The sequence below is a fragment of the Tasmannia lanceolata genome, unplaced genomic scaffold (assembly GCF_043159265.1).
Source record: "Tasmannia lanceolata isolate RefF3 unplaced genomic scaffold, GAP_Taslan_0.1 ptg000015l, whole genome shotgun sequence".
Taxonomy (NCBI): Eukaryota; Viridiplantae; Streptophyta; class Magnoliopsida; order Canellales; family Winteraceae; genus Tasmannia; species Tasmannia lanceolata.
This window is the reverse complement of record NW_027518692.1, coordinates 46,046,856-46,065,998: the sequence shown is the minus strand read 5'-3', so window position 1 is coordinate 46,065,998 and position 19,143 is coordinate 46,046,856. Positions and strand designations below refer to the sequence as shown.

General features: G+C 39.0%; 2 protein-coding genes across 2 annotated transcripts; both read left to right on the top strand.

Annotated features, from left to right (window-relative positions):
• Window positions 1-898: 898 nt before the first annotated feature.
• Window positions 899-3,700, top strand: LOC143846243 (cationic peroxidase 1-like). The gene is made up of 3 exons (XM_077354674.1): window positions 899-1,141; window positions 1,829-2,026; window positions 3,043-3,700. Exons 1-3 carry the CDS (start codon window positions 932-934, stop codon window positions 3,592-3,594), a joined length of 960 nt encoding a protein of 319 aa, XP_077210789.1. The 5' UTR covers window positions 899-931; the 3' UTR covers window positions 3,595-3,700.
• A 2,801-nt stretch (window positions 3,701-6,501) lies between these two features.
• Window positions 6,502-18,864, top strand: LOC143846258 (cationic peroxidase 1-like). Its single transcript, XM_077354692.1, has 3 exons — window positions 6,502-6,750; window positions 7,440-7,637; window positions 18,201-18,864. The coding sequence occupies exons 1-3, from the start codon at window positions 6,541-6,543 to the stop codon at window positions 18,750-18,752; spliced, it is 960 nt and encodes a 319-aa protein (XP_077210807.1). The 5' UTR covers window positions 6,502-6,540; the 3' UTR covers window positions 18,753-18,864.
• The last annotated feature ends 279 nt before the right edge of the window (window positions 18,865-19,143 follow it).

Sequence of the window (19,143 nt, the reverse complement as noted above, 5' to 3'; positions counted from 1 at the left end):
AATAAACGGCTTAAAAACATTTTTAGTACATATTTTCGTCCTGTTTGATCAAAGGTCTAGAACAAGGGCAATAGGCCACTGTTCTGATGGCCAACAATATTCATGGCACCGATCGCCTTGAACATGTGGCACTAGGTTCATGCAGTACATGGTCATTTTTGTTTTAAGTCTCATTTTCTTACATAAAATGGGCATAAAATAAATTTTACACCCGTTTTTTCCCTATAGGAGTAAAATTTGTTTAACACCTATTTTACATCGAAAAAACCAGAGCCGTAACGGAAACTGTGCACGATGCTCGCCTTAAAAAATATTTCCTTAAACTGATGCAATTTTGCCTGTTTCTTTCTACATAAAAAGAGCTTAATATAGAAGGATTTGCTAGGGTTCATCGCAAAAGGCATTTCGTTGATGCTCTGTGACATGTCAGACCAGCCACCTCGGGAAAGAAGGCAAAAGCTGCTAAAAAGTGAGCATGTGTGGCTGGTCTGACATGCAACAGATCACCTGGGAAATGCATTTTGCGGTGGACACGCTAGCAATTCCCTTCCTTTAAACTAATGAAACTTGCTAAGGGGTTGTGCATGATGTGCAATGTAGCACTACATCAGTGGAGCGAGGTGGCTTCAAGTGATCTAACCACTAATTACAAAGATAATTAGAAGATTAACATAAACTAATCACTTTCATTTATATAATAACCATCAAACGTATTTGATCTGATCACTTTCTCTTATTTATGTAATACTTTTCCAACGTGTTTTGTTAATGGACTACGTTTGAACTTTCTTGGATCCTATTCAATTAAACGTGGATATTCCAATCAATAATAGAAAGAAGAATTAAATATCTAGTGCTCATATTCCATCTTTAAAAAGAGGGAGAGCTTTGGCTCTTGTAGTACTAAAAAAGAGGTAGTGTTACTATAACCATGGGCGCTTTCAAGTATTTTCTACTGTCATTAGCTTTAGTTTCATTGTTCCCTGATCTTTCTCATGCACAGCTCTCTGTAGCGTTTTACGACACGACATGTCCCTCAGTTTATGATATTGTAAAATCGTCCGTCCGATCTGCAATTAATAGGGAAAAGAGAATCGGAGCGTCCCTCCTTCGCATGCTTTTTCATGATTGTTTCGTAGTTGTACGTTGATCTTTACTTTTTAAATTGATTATTCCTTTGATTTATGCCATGTTTGTTTTGGATTTTGAGAACTGATTGTGGGTCCAAAACTGATTATTGCAAGCAAATTTAGGTTTAAATTTGGAAAGTGATATATTCCCCTCCTTCTGTTACTTAGGATAGTGATCAGGATTCAAGCGTTTTCATCAAAGGGAGACAGTGATCTTCGCCTTCCTCTTCCAGCTTCCGCCACATCAGACTGTAACCTCTAGTGTATTACAATGGGGTTGTCCTGAGTAAAAAAAAGGGTGAATATATCTTTTCCCTTTAATTTGAGTCCATTAATCAGTTTTGGACCCACAATTGATTCTCAAAATCCAAAACAAACAGGCCCTAATCATTTGGAAATCTAGTGTATTACATTGGGGTTGTCCCAAGTACAAAAAAATAGGCGAATATAACATTTTCATTAAATTTGAGCCTAATAATCAGTTTTGGACCTACAATTGGTTCTCAAAATCCAAAACAAATAGGGTCTTAAACAGGATAAATTAACTTTATTCATATTGGGTTCCTTGAATTATGGTTTTTAAGTTTTAATTCTCCTTTTTTAAGCATAAATGATCTTAACTCCATGAATTAGTTGTCCTCTTTTTGTACAAAAAATTGTCTGATATTTTTATCATCTTATTTTAATATTTTATATAGGGGTGTGATGCGGGATTGTTGTTGGATGATAATCTTCCAAGTATAGACAGCGAGAAGAAGGCAAGACCAAACGCAAACTCCCTCAGAGGATTTGAGTTGATTGACAAGATCAAGGACACAATAGATAAATCATGTGCGGGACCCGTTGTTTCGTGTGCTGATATTCTGGCTATTGCAGCTCGTGATTCGGTTGTTGAGGTAAGACTAATAGACTTGGCCATGCACACTCTCTCTAACACATACCACTCTCTCTAGCACATAGAAATGCTAAATTACACATAGCACTCTCTCTAACACATAGAAATTCTAAATTGAAGGGCGTCCATGAGAAGAACCATCCGTAAGTTGGAGTAGAGCTTGGGTCCTGTCAACTTGAGCTTAATTGCTAAAAAATGAATCGGAGTCAACCCAAAGCCAACCTAATTTTATGGTAAAAGCTCATCCCGAATTCCCAAGAATCAACCAAAGTTAGAGTGCTAAACCCTTAGGCGTAAGGGTGTCCTATTAGACCCGTGTAACTCACCCGCATTTAAATTTGCATTTATCACTGCAGTTAATAGGTGACGTGGATCCAAAGGGACATTCTTTTAGCTGAATTTTTGCAAGGGCACCCTTCAGTTTAGCATTCAAAGTTCAAACACACATACACACATAAATATATAGATGCTACTGATATATTGGCAACCCTATGGTTTTTATATTTGTAATAACTCACCTTGTCTTTTCATTTTTAATTAGCTTCGTAGAGCCTTTTTTGGGAATTCTATAACCTTTCCCTATCAGTAGCCTATATATCGAGTTTTTATATAGTGTTCTGGTCATGCCACCCTTGATATTTGATCCTACATCAGCCTCCTATCAGATCAAATATCAAGGGAAGCACTTTTGTCTTACTTGCATATATGAGCGCACACCATAAAAGTTTACCCCGTGTATCTATCTATCTAGGACTTGGGTAGAACGCACCCTCAGAAAGCTAGTTGTCACCCCAACAATCTCCCCTTCCATGCAAAAGCAACATGAGAACTATGAGACCTTCCCCAAGGGATTTTCTTCTCCATCTTCGAGAGTACACCGGGGTTACCACCCCTAGCTCTAATACCATGGTCTTGGAGCCTGTTTTAACACATACAAACTCTTCTACCATGTGCTCGTTTTGTTTTACTTCAAACCTTGTTTTTTTCATTATAATTATCTGACTTATCTAACCACAGTTGGGAGGTCCTTCATGGTCAGTACCATTAGGAAGAAGGGATGCAAGGACAGCAAACAGAAGGGTGGCAGAGGCTGATCTTCCATCTCCATTTGCAGACCTTAAAGATCTTATCGGCAATTTCAGTGCCAAGGGCTTCACCGCCCGAGAGATGGTCGCCCTATCTGGAGCTCATTCCATAGGCGTGGCCCGCTGCCTTCTCTTTCGCAATCATTTATACAATGGCACCAATCTAGAGGTGTTGGTTGCAAGTGATAGAAAATCAAGATGCCCATCAAACGGCGGAGACGACAACTTGTCTTCTATAGACCCTCAGAGTCCGAATCGCTTCGGGAACAACTATTACCAAGCACTTGTCAAGCGGAGAGGGCTTTTTCACTCTGATCAAGAGCTCTTTAATGGCGGATCTCAGGACGATCTTGTCACCACCTATAGCAAGGATTCCCAGACCTTCTACACTGACTTTGCTAATGCCATGGTCAAGATGGGGAACATGAATCCCCTCACAGGGAACAATGGGGAGATCAGGAAGAATTGTAGAAAAGTTAATTAATGAGATTAACTCAAGCAGTATATGGTGGTGTGTATTGGAATGTTATTGAGCTATCTCATAAAAAAAGATGTATCCTAGTACTTTGAATGATAATTTTTGCTTAATTATGATACATCCTACAAATCTTACCAGAGGAAATGAGAGATTACAAGGGATTAAACTCTTAACCCAATCCCTACCCACTACATAGTCATGAAAAATCAAAAGATTTCAACTGATCTTGACTAATCACAATCATTCCCAAAGCATGGTCACATAGAACACTTATGTTGCCTAACCCATCCAAACTACCTAATCTATCGCACATACCCAATCTAACAGCCAATATTCTCTTACAATCCGTGGTCAAGATTTGATTTATTCTAACATTCTTCCTTAAACGTATGTGGATTGAAAAATCTACGTACATTTTACTACAATAAAATATCCCCGAGGATTGAAAAATCGCATACGTTTTATTACAATAAAATATCCCCCATAAAAAGGATAGTAGAACCCGCCAATCTGATACACTTTGTCGAAGGTTGATGAAGATGTTCTTTGAGGATGGCTTGATGGTGCTTGTTATAATGATTAATGTCTATTGCCGAAGAAGGTGTCGCTGAGTACCAAGTCCTAATAGATAATTGCTCAATGAATTAGATTGGGAGGAATGATAGATGCAAGGATGTTGTTGCATATAAGGCTAGAAAAGGGCCCTTGATTGGATCCACCTCATTAAGTGCAACCGAATTTACTTTCTCAACCGATTTTAAAAGGTTACCAAAAATAACGTAGATCCAATCAAAGGCCTTTTTCCGTCTATTTATGCAAAGGTGCTCTTGCATCTATCATTCCTCTTAGATTGGACTCAAACCTCTCAAAACACTTATCCAACCATTAGGCCCCTAAATTATTTCTTTATAACCACCAAATTGTTAATGATAAGCTCAGTATTCAATTACAACAATTTGGTTTTGTAATGCATGCTTCCGAATTATCTTTTGTTTCTCAGGCAGGGTTGGTTTATGGAAAACCCGACCCCCGACCTAAGTTGCAACCCTAGCCCCACCCCAACCATTTTTTATGCGATAGCTAAGAAAATGGGGATTCTCCATGACAACGAAGATGAATGGGACCGTCACATGTTTTTCGCAACTCGTTTTCTTTATGTATTCCACTTATGTGAGATGAAAACAATACGTAGAAAACAATTGACACGTCAACCGACAGCGATTAAAACACATTTGTTGACAGGTGTGATAAGAAAATACCTCAGTTGACATCCGTACACAAAATTAAAAGAAATTTGTCGAAAATTAAGGCATTTTGGCAAATACGAACCGGCCTTGAGCACTACTGTATTTTGATGATCGCACTCCTCACTTTATTAAAAGTACGCACCATAAGATGGTCCAAACCGTCCATTAGATGGACCACAGCCTAAATAGGCTGTGGCCCAAAAAATATTTCCATAGGTTGATCCTAACCCTTCGATCTATAGAGGGTTAGGATCAACTCTAACATTCAATCACTCTGCAAATCGGAGGGTTAGGATCAACCTATGGAAATGATTTTTAGGGCACAACCTATTTAGGCTGTGGTCCATCTAATGGACGGTTTGGATCATCCTATAGTGGCCATACCGTACTTAAAATACAGTGAGGAGTGCGATCATCATAATACTGTAGTGCGGATAACATTTCCCTTCTTTTATTTAGATTTTTTTTTATCTTTTTTCAACCCCTTCTCACACTCTCCTTACTGCCACCCTCTCAAGCCTCTCTCCATCCCATCGATTGTAGGAAAAAAAAAAAAGAATTCTGTGAAAAAAATCGTGCTTGCCAAACATGCTTTAGACTCAGTTTAGTTGGCGACGAAAATAGGATGAAAGGGCACCCCCATTGCCTCTCAATCACCAGAGTGCATCACTTTGGTTGTAAATCATCAAAGTGTATTAAATGGGATGAAAAGCCAAAGAATATTAAATGCACTTACAGCCAATGGGGGCGCCCTTCAGTTTAGAACTCCTAGCATAAATAAACGGCTTAAAAACATTTTTAGTACATATCTTCATCCTGTTTGATCAAAGGTCGAGAACAAGGGCAATAGGCCACTGTTCTGATGGCCAACAATATTCATGGAACCGATCGCCTCGAACATGTGGCACTAGGTTCATGCAGTACATGGTCATTTTTGTTTAAGTCTCATTTTCTTACTAAAATGGGCATAAAATAAATTTTACACCCGTTTTTTCCCTATAGGAGTAAAATTTGTTTTACACCTATTTTACATCGAAAAAACCAGAGCCGTAACGGAAATTATGCACGATGCTCGCCTTAAAAGACAGTTCCTTAAACCGATGCAATTTTGCTTGTTTCTTTCTACATAAAAAGAGCTTAATATAGAAGGATTTGCTAGGGTTCATCGCAAAAGGCATTTCGCAGATTGTCTGTGACATCTCAGACCAGCCACCTCGGGAAAGAAGGCAAAAGCTGCTAAAAAGTGAGCATGTGTGGCTGGTCTGACATGCAACAGATCAGCTGGGAAATTCCTTTTGCGATGGACATGATAGCAATTCCCTTCCTTTAAACTAATGAAACTTGCTAAGGGGTTGTGCATGATGTGCAATGTAGCACTACATCAGTGGAGCAAGGTGGCTCCAAGTGATCTAACCACTAATTACAAAGATAATTAGAAGATTAACATAAACTAATCACTTTCATTTATATAATAACCATCAAACGTATTTGATCTAATCACTTTCGCTTATTTATATAATACTTTTCCAACGTGTTTTGTTAATGGACTACGTTTGAACTTTCTTGGATCCTATTCAATTAAACGTGGATATTCCAATCAATAATAGAAAGAAGAATTAAATGTCTAGTGCTCATATTCCGTCTTTAAAAAGAGGGAGAGCTTTGGCTCTTGTAGTACTAAAAAAGAGGTAGTGTTACTATAACCATGGGCGCTTTCAAGTATTTTCTACTGTCATTAGCTTTAGTTTCATTGTTCCCTGATCTTTCTCATGCACAGCTCTCTGTAGCGTTTTACGACACGACATGTCCCTCAGTTTATGATATTGTAAAATCGTCCGTCCGATCCGCAATTAATAGGGAAAAGAGAATCGGAGCGGCCCTCCTTCGCATGATTTTTCATGATTGTTTCGTAGTTGTACGTAGATCTTTACTTCTTAAATTGATTATTCCTTTGATTTATGCCATGTTTGTTTTGGATTTTGAGAACTGATTGTGGGTCCAAAACTGATTATTGCAAGCAAATTTAGGTTTAAATTTGGAAAGTGATATATTCCCCTCCTTTTGTTACTTAGGATAGTGATCAGGATTCAAGCGTTTTCATCAAAGGGAGACAGTGATCTTCGCCTTCCCTCTTCCAGCTTCCGCCACATCAGACTGTAACCTCTAGTGTATTACAATGGGATTGTCCTGAGTAAAAAAAAGGGTGAATATATCTTTTCCCTTTAATTTGAGTCCAATAATCAGTTTTGGACCCACAATTGATTCTCAGAATCCAAAACAAACAGGCCCTAATCATTTGGAAATCTAGTGTATTACATTGGGGTTGTCCCAAGTACAAAAAAAATAGGCGAATATGACATTTTCCTTAAATTTGAGCCTAATAATCAGTTTTGGGCCTACAATTGGTTCTCAAAATCCAAAACAAATAGGGTCTTAAACAGGATAAATTAACTTTATTCATATTGGGTTCCTTGAATTATGGTTTTTAAGTTTTAATTCTCCTTTTTTAAGCATAAATGATCTTAACTCCATGAATTAGTTGTCCTCTTTTTGTACAAAAAATTGTCTGATATTTTTATCATCTTATTTTAATATTTTATATAGGGGTGTGATGCGGGATTGTTGTTGGATGATAATCTTCCAAGTATAGACAGCGAGAAGAAGGTAATACCAAACGCAAACTCCTTTAGAGGATTTGAGTTGATTGACAAGATCAAGGGCACAATAGATAAATCATGTGCGGGACCCGTTGTTTCGTGTGCTGATATTCTGGCTATTGCAGCTCGTGATTCGGTTGTTGAGGTAAGACTAATAGACTTGGCCATGCACACTTCTCTAACACATACCACTCTATCTAGCACATAGAAATGCTAAATTACACATAGCACTCTCTCTAACACATAGAAATGCTAAATTGAAGGGCGTCCATGAGAAGAACCATCCGTAAGTTGGAGTGCAGCTTGGGTCCTGTCAACTTGAGCTTAATTGCTAAAAAATGAATCGGAGTCAACCCAAAGCCAACCTAATTTTATGGTAAAAACTCATCCCGAATTCCCAAGAATCAACCCAGTTAAAGTGCTAAACCCTTAGGCGTAAGGGTGTCCTATTAGACCCGTGTAACTCACCCGCATTTAAATTTGCATTTATCACTGCAGTTAATAGGTGACGTGGATCCAAAGGGACATTCTTTTAGCTGAATTTTTGCAAGGGCACCCTTCAGTTTAGCATTCAAAGTTCAAACACACATACACACAGAAATATATAGATGCTACTGATATATTGGCACCCCTATGTTTTTTATATTTCTAATAACTCACCTTGTCTTTTCCTTTTTAATCAGCTTCGTAGAGCTTTTTTTGGGAATTCTATAACCTTTGACAGCGGGATATGTATTTAAAGACGAGGTCTCAAAATGTGGTCTTTTCCCTATCAGTAGCCTATATATCGAGTTTTTATATAGTGTTCTGGCCATGCCACCCTTGATATTTGATCCTACATCAGCCTCCTATCAGATCAAATATCAAGGGAAGCACTTTTTTCTTACTTGCATCTATGAGCGCACACCATAAAAGTTTACCCCGTGTATCTATCTATCTAGGACCCTGGTAGAACGCGCCCTCGAAAGCTAGTTGTGTTGACTTTTTATGTGAAAAAAGTCTTTTTGTAATTCAAACTTACAATCGGGTGTTTTTAGTCATTATATGTATGCTTTTGGGCTTCCCTCCAAAAAGACTAAAGTCATGAGAAAACTTTAGTCTTAGATGGGAAGTGTGAGAGGATGAGAGTGGCCATATATATACTTTCACTCTCTTAACCTTGTGAATAAGCAAGAGGTCATGGGGATCCTACGCGCACGGATCGCCCACTTGGGTCCGGTGGGCTTTCAATCTTACCACACACGCGCGCCTCCCGGCCACGCGCGTCGACTTAAGGCTTTTCTTTTTCTTTATTTATTTTTTCCTTTTAACAGTCAAGAATTTATTTAATTTTGTTTTAACTCTTTTTTTACCGTTTGAGATTCCTTAATCGTGGTTTAGCGACCGTTTGGAAAACGTCTCTCACGCACTAAAAGAGTTCGACGTTTCACCCTAACGTGTCGATTACCTTTCTATATAAATCAGTTTTAGAGAAAACAGAAAGATATCCTTGACGGATTCTTCTTCTGCTCTTTCTCTTCTCTGGTTTTCTGCTCAAGGCTTTTGGCAAATATAAGCGAGCTCTTAGGCATCCGGGTTGCGTGAGTGCACACCTCTGGAGCGAGAGTTGTTGTATCCTGGAGGCATACGCCAAGACGCCCATCTGCACCGTTGATTCGTCATAGTGGGGGCGAGATTTGCCTTAAGGACAGCGAAGATTCTTCGTGCCTCAACTCGATAAGTGATCTAACGATTTCTTTTTTTCCGTTACAGATTATTATTGCAGAAAATAGTATTATTGATCTCCGTCTTCAAGTTGTGAGATTAATCTGTTATAAGGTATTCTCGAATCCTAAATTACAGATTTCAACATCAATTTTTCTAACAATCTTAAGGCAAATCTTCGATCTGTGATCTGTAATTTTTTGGGATTTCGATTATTGGAAATTAATCATCATGGCTTCCCAAACCGAAAGACCGGAGAAATTTGACGGATTGGATTTCGATAGATGGCAGGAAAAAATGTGATTCTTTCTGACTTTTCTAAACTTAGACTATATCTTGAATGATCCTGACTCATCACTTGATGAGGAAGAACCTGCTAGAACTCATCTCATTGAGAAAAGAAAAAAGAGATAACTGTCTCTGTAAAGGTCATATACTGAGTTGTCTCAGTAATCAATTGTTTAATGTATTTTTTAGAATTGAGTCTGCAAAAGTGTTGTGGGAAACTCTAGAGAAGAAATACCTAGTCGAAGCAGCGGGTTCTAAGAAACATCTAATTGGAAAATATTTTCGATATCAGATGGTAGATGGAAAATCCATTATGGATCAAGTGAATGAGATCCAGTTGATTGTTTCTGACATTCTTGCTAGAGGAATCAAAATAGAAGAACAGATACAAATTGGTGCAATTATTGAAAAACTACCACCTTCATGGGAGAAATTCCAAGACACATTATTGCATGACAGAAATAATTTTTCTCTTCAAGACTTGTTTGTTTATCTTAGAACTGAAGATGAAAATCGTTTCAGAAAACAGAAATCTAAGGCCTATGAGTTTAACTCTAAGGCAAATCTCACTGAATCTTCATCTGGAAAGAAAACTTCTTCTAAACCTGCATTTGGATCAGGAAAGGTCATTTCAAGAAAAATAATAAGGATTTCAAGAAAAAGAAGGGTAACTGCTTTGTGTGTAGGAAAGCAGGTCACTATGCTAAAAACTGTCAGAAAAATGATAAGAAGAAAAACCCTCAAAGAAACAATGCGCCTCAGACTAATGTGGCTGAAGATCAATATCTATCGGTCGTAGTATCTGAAGTGAACCTGGTTAGTAACGTGAAGGACTGGTGGGTGGACACTGGTGCCACTAGACACATCTGTAGTGACAGAAGTGTATTTTCTTCCTACGAGCTTGTAGGGGATGGTGAGCAGCTTTTCATGGGAAACTCGTCATCATCTGTTGTGACGGGTAAAGGAACAGTGCTGTTGAAGCTTACATTTGGAAAAGTTCTGAAGCTCTGTGATGTCCTTCATGTACCAGATATAAGAAAGAATCTGGTGTCTGGGTCACTTCTGATCAAGAAAGGTTTTAAACTGGTTTTTGAGGCTGATAAATTTGTAATCACTAAAAGTGGTGAATTTGTGGGAAATGGTTACTCTAGTGAGGGTTTATTCAAACTGAATGTAACTGAGAACATTATGAATAAAGCTTCATCTTCTTCTGCTTATATTACTGATTCTTCTTGTTTATGGCATGGTAGACTATGTCATGTTAACTATGCATCTTTAAAGAAAATGATGACCATAGGTTTAATTCCTAAAAGTGATCAAGTAGTAGAGAAATGTGAAGTATGTGTGCAATCAAAGTACTCTAAGAAGCCTTTTCATAAAGTAGAAGAAAGAAAAACATAACTATTAAATTTAATTCACAGTGATGTATGTGACTTAAACAATGTTTTAACTAGAGGAGGTAAAAGGTATTTTATTACATTTATAGATGATTTCTCTAGATATTGTACTGTTTATCTTATTAGAAATAAAGATGAATCTTTTGATAAATTCATTACATATAAAACTGAAGTAGAAAATCAGTTAGAAAAGAAGATCAAAATTGTAAGATCTGATAAAGGTGGTGAATACACTTCTAATGCTTTTAGTGAATTTTGTGAAAACCAAGGCATAATACATCAAGTTACTGCACCATACTGTCCACAGCAAAATGGAGTTGCTGAACGTAAAAACAGAACTCTAATGAACATGGTAAATTCTATGTTAGGAAGTTCAGGATTACCTCAAAATTTATGGGGAGAGGCTCTTGTGGACCCCGATCCCAAGGACGAATGGGCGAGGGACACGAGATCCCACGCCGATCCTCTAAGATCTACACAATGTAAAGGAGAGCTCTACCAAGGAACTCTCGAAATGGTGCCACTCAAAACATGGGTGGCGATATAAATGAGATACCTCTCGATTCAAGGACTAGCCCGGAACCAAGATGTACCTATAACAAAGAAGAGTCGCCATCCAAGGAAGTAGGCCCTGGATCCCATGAAATACTCTGTTGCAACGGATAACCAGAGATACAAAAGTCCGTGCCTGATGACGAATGGGGAAGGTGTTGAGCACCCCCAATTCGCCCAAGTGCTAGCACATGGTCTCTTATGCCATTTTTAATTAATTTTGAAGAGTTTTGGGCTAAAATCATGTGAAATGGGAACAAGCATCCCTGGGAAAACGTCTATCTAAGCATGCATGACACAGGGATGGGCAAAAGAAAATAAACATCTAAATCATAACTCACTGCATCTAATCCTAACCCATCACATCTAGGAAAGCAGTAACATCCGCACGCACAACTACAGCTAAGCAGATAATCAAGATAAGATGAATAAATGCTACAACTAAGCAGGTGAGAAGACAAATAAGCACAGTAGTAAACTACCAAAGCAATAGAATAAATACACTAGCATGCGAACCTATGTAAGAGATAATGCTAAGAAAATAATAATCAATCTCATGCTAGGAAAGTAAGCAAGCTAACAGTAGCACATAAAAAGTCAAAGATAAACACACAATGAGCTAAAAGATACAGGGAAAGAAATAAATCAGAAAGTCAACGGTACATGAGGACCAAGAATACCAGGGAAAAGAAAAGGGAACATACGATAGGCTCAGGGAACGATTCTAATGAATCAAGCTCAGCGATCCTGATCCGCTAAAGATCGGATGAATCTCACGATCGTCATAGCCTATCGTTGGGCTCAGCGAGAACAATCCCTGTGAAGGGGCCACGCTACGTCATCGCCCGTCCCATACCCCGATAAAACGTCGGAAAACCGACAAAACCAAAAAACCACGATCGAAGTCAGAAATGAAATGAAAGGAAGGCTCCGAGTGACCTGGCAATCATCATCCTTGCCCATTTTGATTTTGAGTGTGAAAGGTTTGAAAGATTTTTTTTTTTTAGAAAATGCTTGAATGATTTTTTTTTTGAAGGGTTTAAATGATTTTATTTAAAAGTTTGACTGAACTTGGGATGAAGATCCCAAGCTGCCTACGTACCCTGTAGAAAGGGATCAAGCCAACGTAGTTCGACTCAGCTTTTCGAAAAACGCTTTGAGAGCTTTTGAGTTTTTGTTGTTTTTATCCCTTTTGATTGAAATGGGGTTTTGGCTCAAGATGTTGTCGTCCGTCACCGCCTTAACCCGACGATGCATCCCTGTAATCGATGGGATCCCGAAGCTTGAAAAGGATCCCGAGGAATATGAGGAGAGTGAACCCGAGAGGTAGAAGATAGAGTTTGCCCTTCCAGTAGATTATGAAACCTTTACTCATGTATACTCTCAAAAGCAATCACAAAACTAAAACTAGAGTTTTAATGACATCAAACACAGAGAAAATCTAAACCTCAAATTAGAAATGTAGAAACCCAAATTGAGAGCATTAGAATGAAAAGCCTAGCATCACCATGATAAACAGAATTCTCACTCACACCATGAATGACATAGAGAGAGAGAGAGAGTTACCTGGAGTTGTCAACAAGGTCAGGTGAGGTCTGTGCAATGGAGGTTCTCGACAAATTTGATGGCTGTAATATCACAAACCTCAGAAATGGTGACCGTGAATTGCAAACATTGCCAGAACCGAACGAGATTGGGGCCCAAATTCGGGGTCATCGCGAGGTGAAAGAATTCACCAGAGAAGATGGGAAGAGCGTCGGATCTGCAGAGATGCGACCAGATCTCTTTTCCTTTCCCCTTTTAAACCACTATTGAACGAATTTTTTTTTTAAATAAACCGCTGATTTAGAGCTTTGGAAAATGAAAGTGATGAGAGGGAGATGGTGGGAAAATAAAATCGGTTAGGGTCAGATTCGCAGAGATGAAGGTGGAGATGGGATTAAAATGGAGGAGGGTGAAGGGAGAAGAAGGGGGTTTGAAGAAATGGGAAATAGATGATGGCCGTGGATTTGGATGGTGGCTTGAGGAGAGGGAGGCGGCTAGTGGAGGTAGTGATTGGTGGTCGGAGGTGGCACGACGATTGGTGGTGGCGCGGTGGAGCTCGAGCTCCCTCCCTTTCTCTCTCTCTCTCTATTGCTCTGTTTTCCTTTTTCTTTTTCTTTTAAAGAAAGAAAAAGAGGGTTTGAGGGAGGCCAGTGGTGGTGGCTATGGGTTTTCGAGATGGGTTTGGGGTAGAAATGGGCTTCGGTTTTGGAGGTTGTGGAAGGTGAAGGTGGGGATGGTGGAGGATTTTCGAAGGGTGGTGTTGGGGTGGAGATGGAGGTGGAGGATGGTGGTGGTGGGTTTCGATTTTTGGAGGTGTGGAAAGTGGGTTTCGGCTTTGGGGGTGGAGGAAGGTGAAGGTGGAGGATGGTGGAGGATTTTCGAAGGGTGGTGTTGGGGTGGAGATGGAGGTGGTGGAGAAGGGTGAAGGTGGGTTTGATGGGTTTTGGGTAGGGAAATGGTGTTGGCGGAGGTGGTGGATGTCGGTGGTGGAGAAGGGTGGCGATGGGGGCTTCCTTTCTGCCACTCCCTCTCTTTTTTCCTGTGTGTTGTTGCCCTCTCCCCTCTAAAAAAATGAAGAAGCTCCCCCCACTTCTCGATGCCCTAGTTCCGTGGGATATAGGGAAATGATATATTCATGCCCCCATTCATTCCTTGGATAACCCTCTTCAAGTGTATTTATGACTACTCTTTTTAACTACGATGGGTGGTCTGGGTAAAAAATGGGGTTGGTTAACATTTAGCTCTTATTTGTTTACTGCCCATGGAGTTGGTATTAGCACACCCATATTGGATATTTTGGGAAACTTTAAATTTGGTTCCGGACCTTAGGTTTTGGGAACTTGAGACTTGATTCGGGAAGACAGTGAATTCGGCTTCGGGACTCAGATTTCGAGATTTATTCAAAATGATTTTTTATTTTTATTTTTTTGGGAAATTGGGGTTAGGTCAAAATGGGGTGTCTACAGCTCTTCTCTCTGCTTGTTATATTCTGAACAAGATATCTTTTAAAGATTCTGACAAAACTCCTTACGAGTTATGGAAGAATAGAAAACCACATTTTAAATATCTTAAAGTGTGGGGGTGCTTAGCTAAAGTTAGGATTCTAGATCCTAAGAGTACTAAGTTAGGTCCTAAGACTGTTGATTGTGCATTCATTGGATATGCACAAAACAGTAGTGCATATAGGTTCTTGATTTATAGGTCTGATCATGTTGATATGCAACCTAACACCATAATAGAATCCAGAGATGCTGAATTCTTTGAAACCTTATTCCCTTATAAGACTAGTCTAAGTGAGAACACACTTAAAAGACCCATTGAATCTATAGATAAAGATCATCTAGTGTCTGAAGAATCAGTAGAGCCTAGAAGAAGTAAAAGGGCAAGAGTAGAGAAAAACTTTGGTCCAGAGTTCATTGCCTATCTTCTAGAAGGAGATCCAAAGACATATAAAGAGGCAATGTCCCTTCCAGATTCTTCATCCTGGAAAGAAGCTGTCAAGAGTGAAATAGACTCCATTTTGAGTAATCGGACTTGGATCTTGACAGATCTGCCTCCTGGTTGCAAGTGGATCTTTAGGAAGAAATTAAAAACTAATGGAACTATAGATAAATATAAAGCTAGATTAGTAGCTAAAGGGTTCAAGCAAAAAGAAGGAATGGACTTCTTTGACACCTATTCACCTGTAACCAGAATAACTACAATAAGAATCTTAATTTCCATAGCTGCAATCTATAACCTGGAAATCCATCAAATGGATGTCAAAACTGCATTTCTGAATGGTGAATTAGATGAGGAGATCTATATGGATCAACCTGAAGGCTTTGTAATCCAAGGCCAAGAGCAAAAGGTGTGTAAACTTATAAAATCTATATATGGTTTGAAACAAGCCCCAAAATAATGGCATGAGAAGTTTGATAGTGTGATGCTATCAAATGGATTCATAATAAATGAATCAGATAAGTGTGTATACAGCAAATTTAGTGGGGTTAGTGGTATTATTGTTTGTCTGTATGTAGATGATATGTTAATCATCGGAACAGACATTAGTGTAATTAAAGGCACTAAAATTTTTTTATCAAATAATTTTGATATGAAAGATCTGGGAAAGGCAGATGTAATCCTGAGTATCAAAATTAAAAGAAACCTAGAAGAAATAATTCTATCTCAGTCTCATTATGTAGAAAAAATTCTTAGAATGTTTAATCAATTTAATTGTAAACCTGTGGCTACCCCATATGATTCTAGTATAAGATTATGTAAGAATAAAAGAAGTTGAGTAAATCCACTTGAATACTCTAGAGTTATAGGGAGTCTAATGTATTTAATGAACTGCACTAGGCCAGACATAGCCTATGTGGTGGGTAAACTCAGTAGCTATACCAGTAATCCTGGTAGTGATCACTGGGAAGCTCTAATTAGAGTATTGAAATATCTTAAAGGAACCATAGACTATGGTTTGCATTTCACTAAATATCCTGTTGTACTAGAAGGGTATAGCGATGGAAATTGGGTATCTGGATTTGAGACCAAATCAAGGAGTGGATATGTTTTCACTCTAGGAAGTGCAACAGTTTCTTGGAAATCAACCAAGCAAACGTGTATAGCCAGATCGATCATGGAGTCTGAGTTTATTGCTTTAGAGAAAGCAAGTGAGGAAGCTGAATGGCTTAGAAACCTTCTGACTGATATTCCATTTTGGAATAAGCCAGTACCGGGTATTACAATCCACTGTGATTGTCAAGCTGCTATTGGAAGAGCAGGTAATAATGTATATAATGGTAAATCCCGACACATTCGTCGGAGGCATAACTCCATAAGACAGTTGTTAAAGAATGGAGTGATAACAATTGATTATGTAAGATCAAGTGATAATATATCAGATTGTCTTACAAAATGACTAAATAAAAATTTAGTCATGAGCACATCGAGGGGGATGGGGCTGAAGCCCACTGTTTAGATCACCTATAACAGGAACCCAACCTATCTGACTGGAGATCCCAAGAAGTAGGTTCAATGAGAAAAACAAGTTATTTGAGTGATCTGTTTTGCACCAAGTTGTATGTGAATTAAGTTCACTAAGCCTATCCCTATGGTGTGGGTGCAACCTGTAACAAAAAGATGATGAATTGTAGGACTCTTAATGTTATCTATAGCTGACTAGCTGATTGTCAGTGGGGTGCGTAGTTACAGGGCACTCCTGATAGATACACCTATATGAATGTGGAAGTGTGGCCGCTTCCTATGAGAATGGGCTAATTTGTCTAGAGCGCTCATGAAAACTGGACATAGCACATGGCCGAAAAGTGCAACACCGTATGAACTTGCTTATGCCTTCTGTGTTATGTGTGTGGTATGTTGTCTCAGTTTATTACTAAAAGTGCTTGGTTCAAGACGTATGTTCACCAAGTACTTGATAAACTCGATATACCTACACTAAGTAAAGTTCAAGTCCAAAAGACACCTCTACTGATGCATAACACATCTTGCCTTGATCAAATCTATTTATATTTATGAATTATTTATTTCTTGTAATTTTGAATTAGTGGGGGATTGTTGACTTTTTATGTGAAAAAAGTCTTTTTGTAATTCAAACTTACAATGGGGTGTTTTTAGTCATTATATGTATGATTTTGGGCTTCCCTCCAAAAAGACTAAAGTCATGAGAAAACTTTAGTCCTAGATGGGAAGTGTGAGAGGATGAGAGTGGCCATATATATACTTTCACTCTCTTAACCTTGTGAATAAGCAAGAGGTCATGGGGATCCTACGCGCACGGATCTCCCACTTGGGTCCAGTGGGCTTTTGATCTTACCACACACGCGCGCCGCCCGGCTCGGCGCGGCTCGGCTTGCCGCGCGCTTCTACGTAACGCTTTTCTTTTTCTTTATTTATTTTTTCCTTTTAACGGTCAAGAATTTATTTAATTTTGTTTTAACTCTTTTTACCGTTTGAGATTCCTTAATCGTGGTTAAGTGACCGTTTGAAAAACGTCTCTCACGCACTAAAAGAGTGCGACGTTTCACCCTAACGTGTCGATTACCTTTCTATATAAATCGGTTTTAGAGAAAACAGAAAGATATTCTTGACAGATTCTTCTTCTGCTCTTTCTCTTCTCTGGTTTTCTCTCTGGTTTTCTGCTCATGGCTTTTGGCAAATATAAGCGAGTTCTTAGGCATCCGGGCTGCGTGAGTACACACCTCTGGAGCGAGAGTTGTTGTATCCTGGAGGCATACGCCAAGACGCCCATCTGCACCGTTGATTCGTCATAGTGGGGGCGAGATTTGCCTTAAGGACAGCGAAGATTCTTCGTGCCTCAACTCGATAAGTGATCTAAACATTTTTTTTTTCCGTTACAGATTATTATTGTAGAAAATAGTATTATTGATCTCTGTCTTCAAGTTGTGAGATTAATCTGTTATAAGGTATTCTTGAATCCTAAATTACAGATTTCAACATCAATTTTTCTAACAAGTTGTTACCCCAATAATCTCCCCTTCCATGCAAAAGCAACATGAGAACTATGAGACCTTCCCCAAGGGATTTTCTTCTCCATCTTCGAGAGTACACTGGGGTTACCACCCCCCAGCTCTAATACCATGGTCTTGGAGCCTGTTTTAACACATACAAACTCTTCTTTAGTATGCAAACCATGTGCTCGTTTTGTTTTACTTCAACCCTTGTTTTTTTTCATTATAATTATCTAACTTATCTAACCACAGTTGGGAGGTCCTTCATGGTCAGTACCATTAGGAAGAAGGGATGCAAGGACAGCAAACAGAAGGGTGGCAGAGACTGATCTTCCATCTCCATTTGCAGACCTTAAAGATCTTATCCGCAATTTCAGTGCCAAGGGCTTCACCGCCCGAGAGATGGTTGCCCTATCTGGAGCTCATTCCATAGGCATGGCCCGTTGCCTTATCTTTCGCAATCATTTATACAATGGCACCAATCTAGAGCCGTTGGTTGCAAGTGATAGAAAATCAAGATGCCCATCAAACGGCGGAGACGGCAACTTGTCTTCTATAGACCCTCAGAGTCCGAATCGCTTCGGGAACAACTATTACCAAGCACTTGTCCAGCGGAGAGGGCTTTTTCACTCTGATCAAGAGCTCTTTAATGGCGGATCTCAGGACGATCTTGTCACCCTCTATAGCAAGGATTCTCAGACCTTCTACACTGACTTTGCTAATGCCATGGTCAAGATGGGGAACATGAATCCCCTCACAGGGAACAATGGGGAGATCAGGAAGAATTGTAGAAAAGTTAATTAATGAGATTAACTCAAGCAGTATATGGTGGTGTGTATTGGAATGTTATTGAGCTATCTCATAAAAAAAGATGTATCCTAGTACTTTGAATGATAATTTTTGCTTAATTATGATACATCCTACAAATCTTACCAGAGGAAATGAGAGATTACAAGGGATTAAACTCTTAACCCAATCCCTACCCACTACATAGTCATGAAAAATCAAAAGATTTCAACTGATCTTGACTAATCACAATCATTCCCAAAGCATGGTCACATAGAACACTTATGTTGCCTAACCCATCCAAACTACCTAATCTATCGCACATACCCAATCTAACAGCCAATATTCTCTTACAATCCATGGTCAAGATTTGATTTATTCTAACATTCTCCCTTAAACGTATGTGGAT

Bases quoted from the DNA above. Each gene is read 5' to 3' on its own strand.
- LOC143846243 (XM_077354674.1), top strand. From the start codon at position 932: ATGGGCGCTTTCAAGTATTTTCTACTGTCATTAGCTTTAGTTTCATTG. The intron at 1,142-1,828 runs GTACGTTGATCT...TATTTTATATAG, and splicing joins TTCATGATTGTTTCGTAGTT to GGGTGTGATGCGGGATTGTT. The intron at 2,027-3,042 runs GTAAGACTAATA...ATCTAACCACAG, and splicing joins CTCGTGATTCGGTTGTTGAG to TTGGGAGGTCCTTCATGGTC.
- LOC143846258 (XM_077354692.1), top strand. From the start codon at position 6,541: ATGGGCGCTTTCAAGTATTTTCTACTGTCATTAGCTTTAGTTTCATTG. The intron at 6,751-7,439 runs GTACGTAGATCT...TATTTTATATAG, and splicing joins TTCATGATTGTTTCGTAGTT to GGGTGTGATGCGGGATTGTT. The intron at 7,638-18,200 runs GTAAGACTAATA...ATCTAACCACAG, and splicing joins CTCGTGATTCGGTTGTTGAG to TTGGGAGGTCCTTCATGGTC.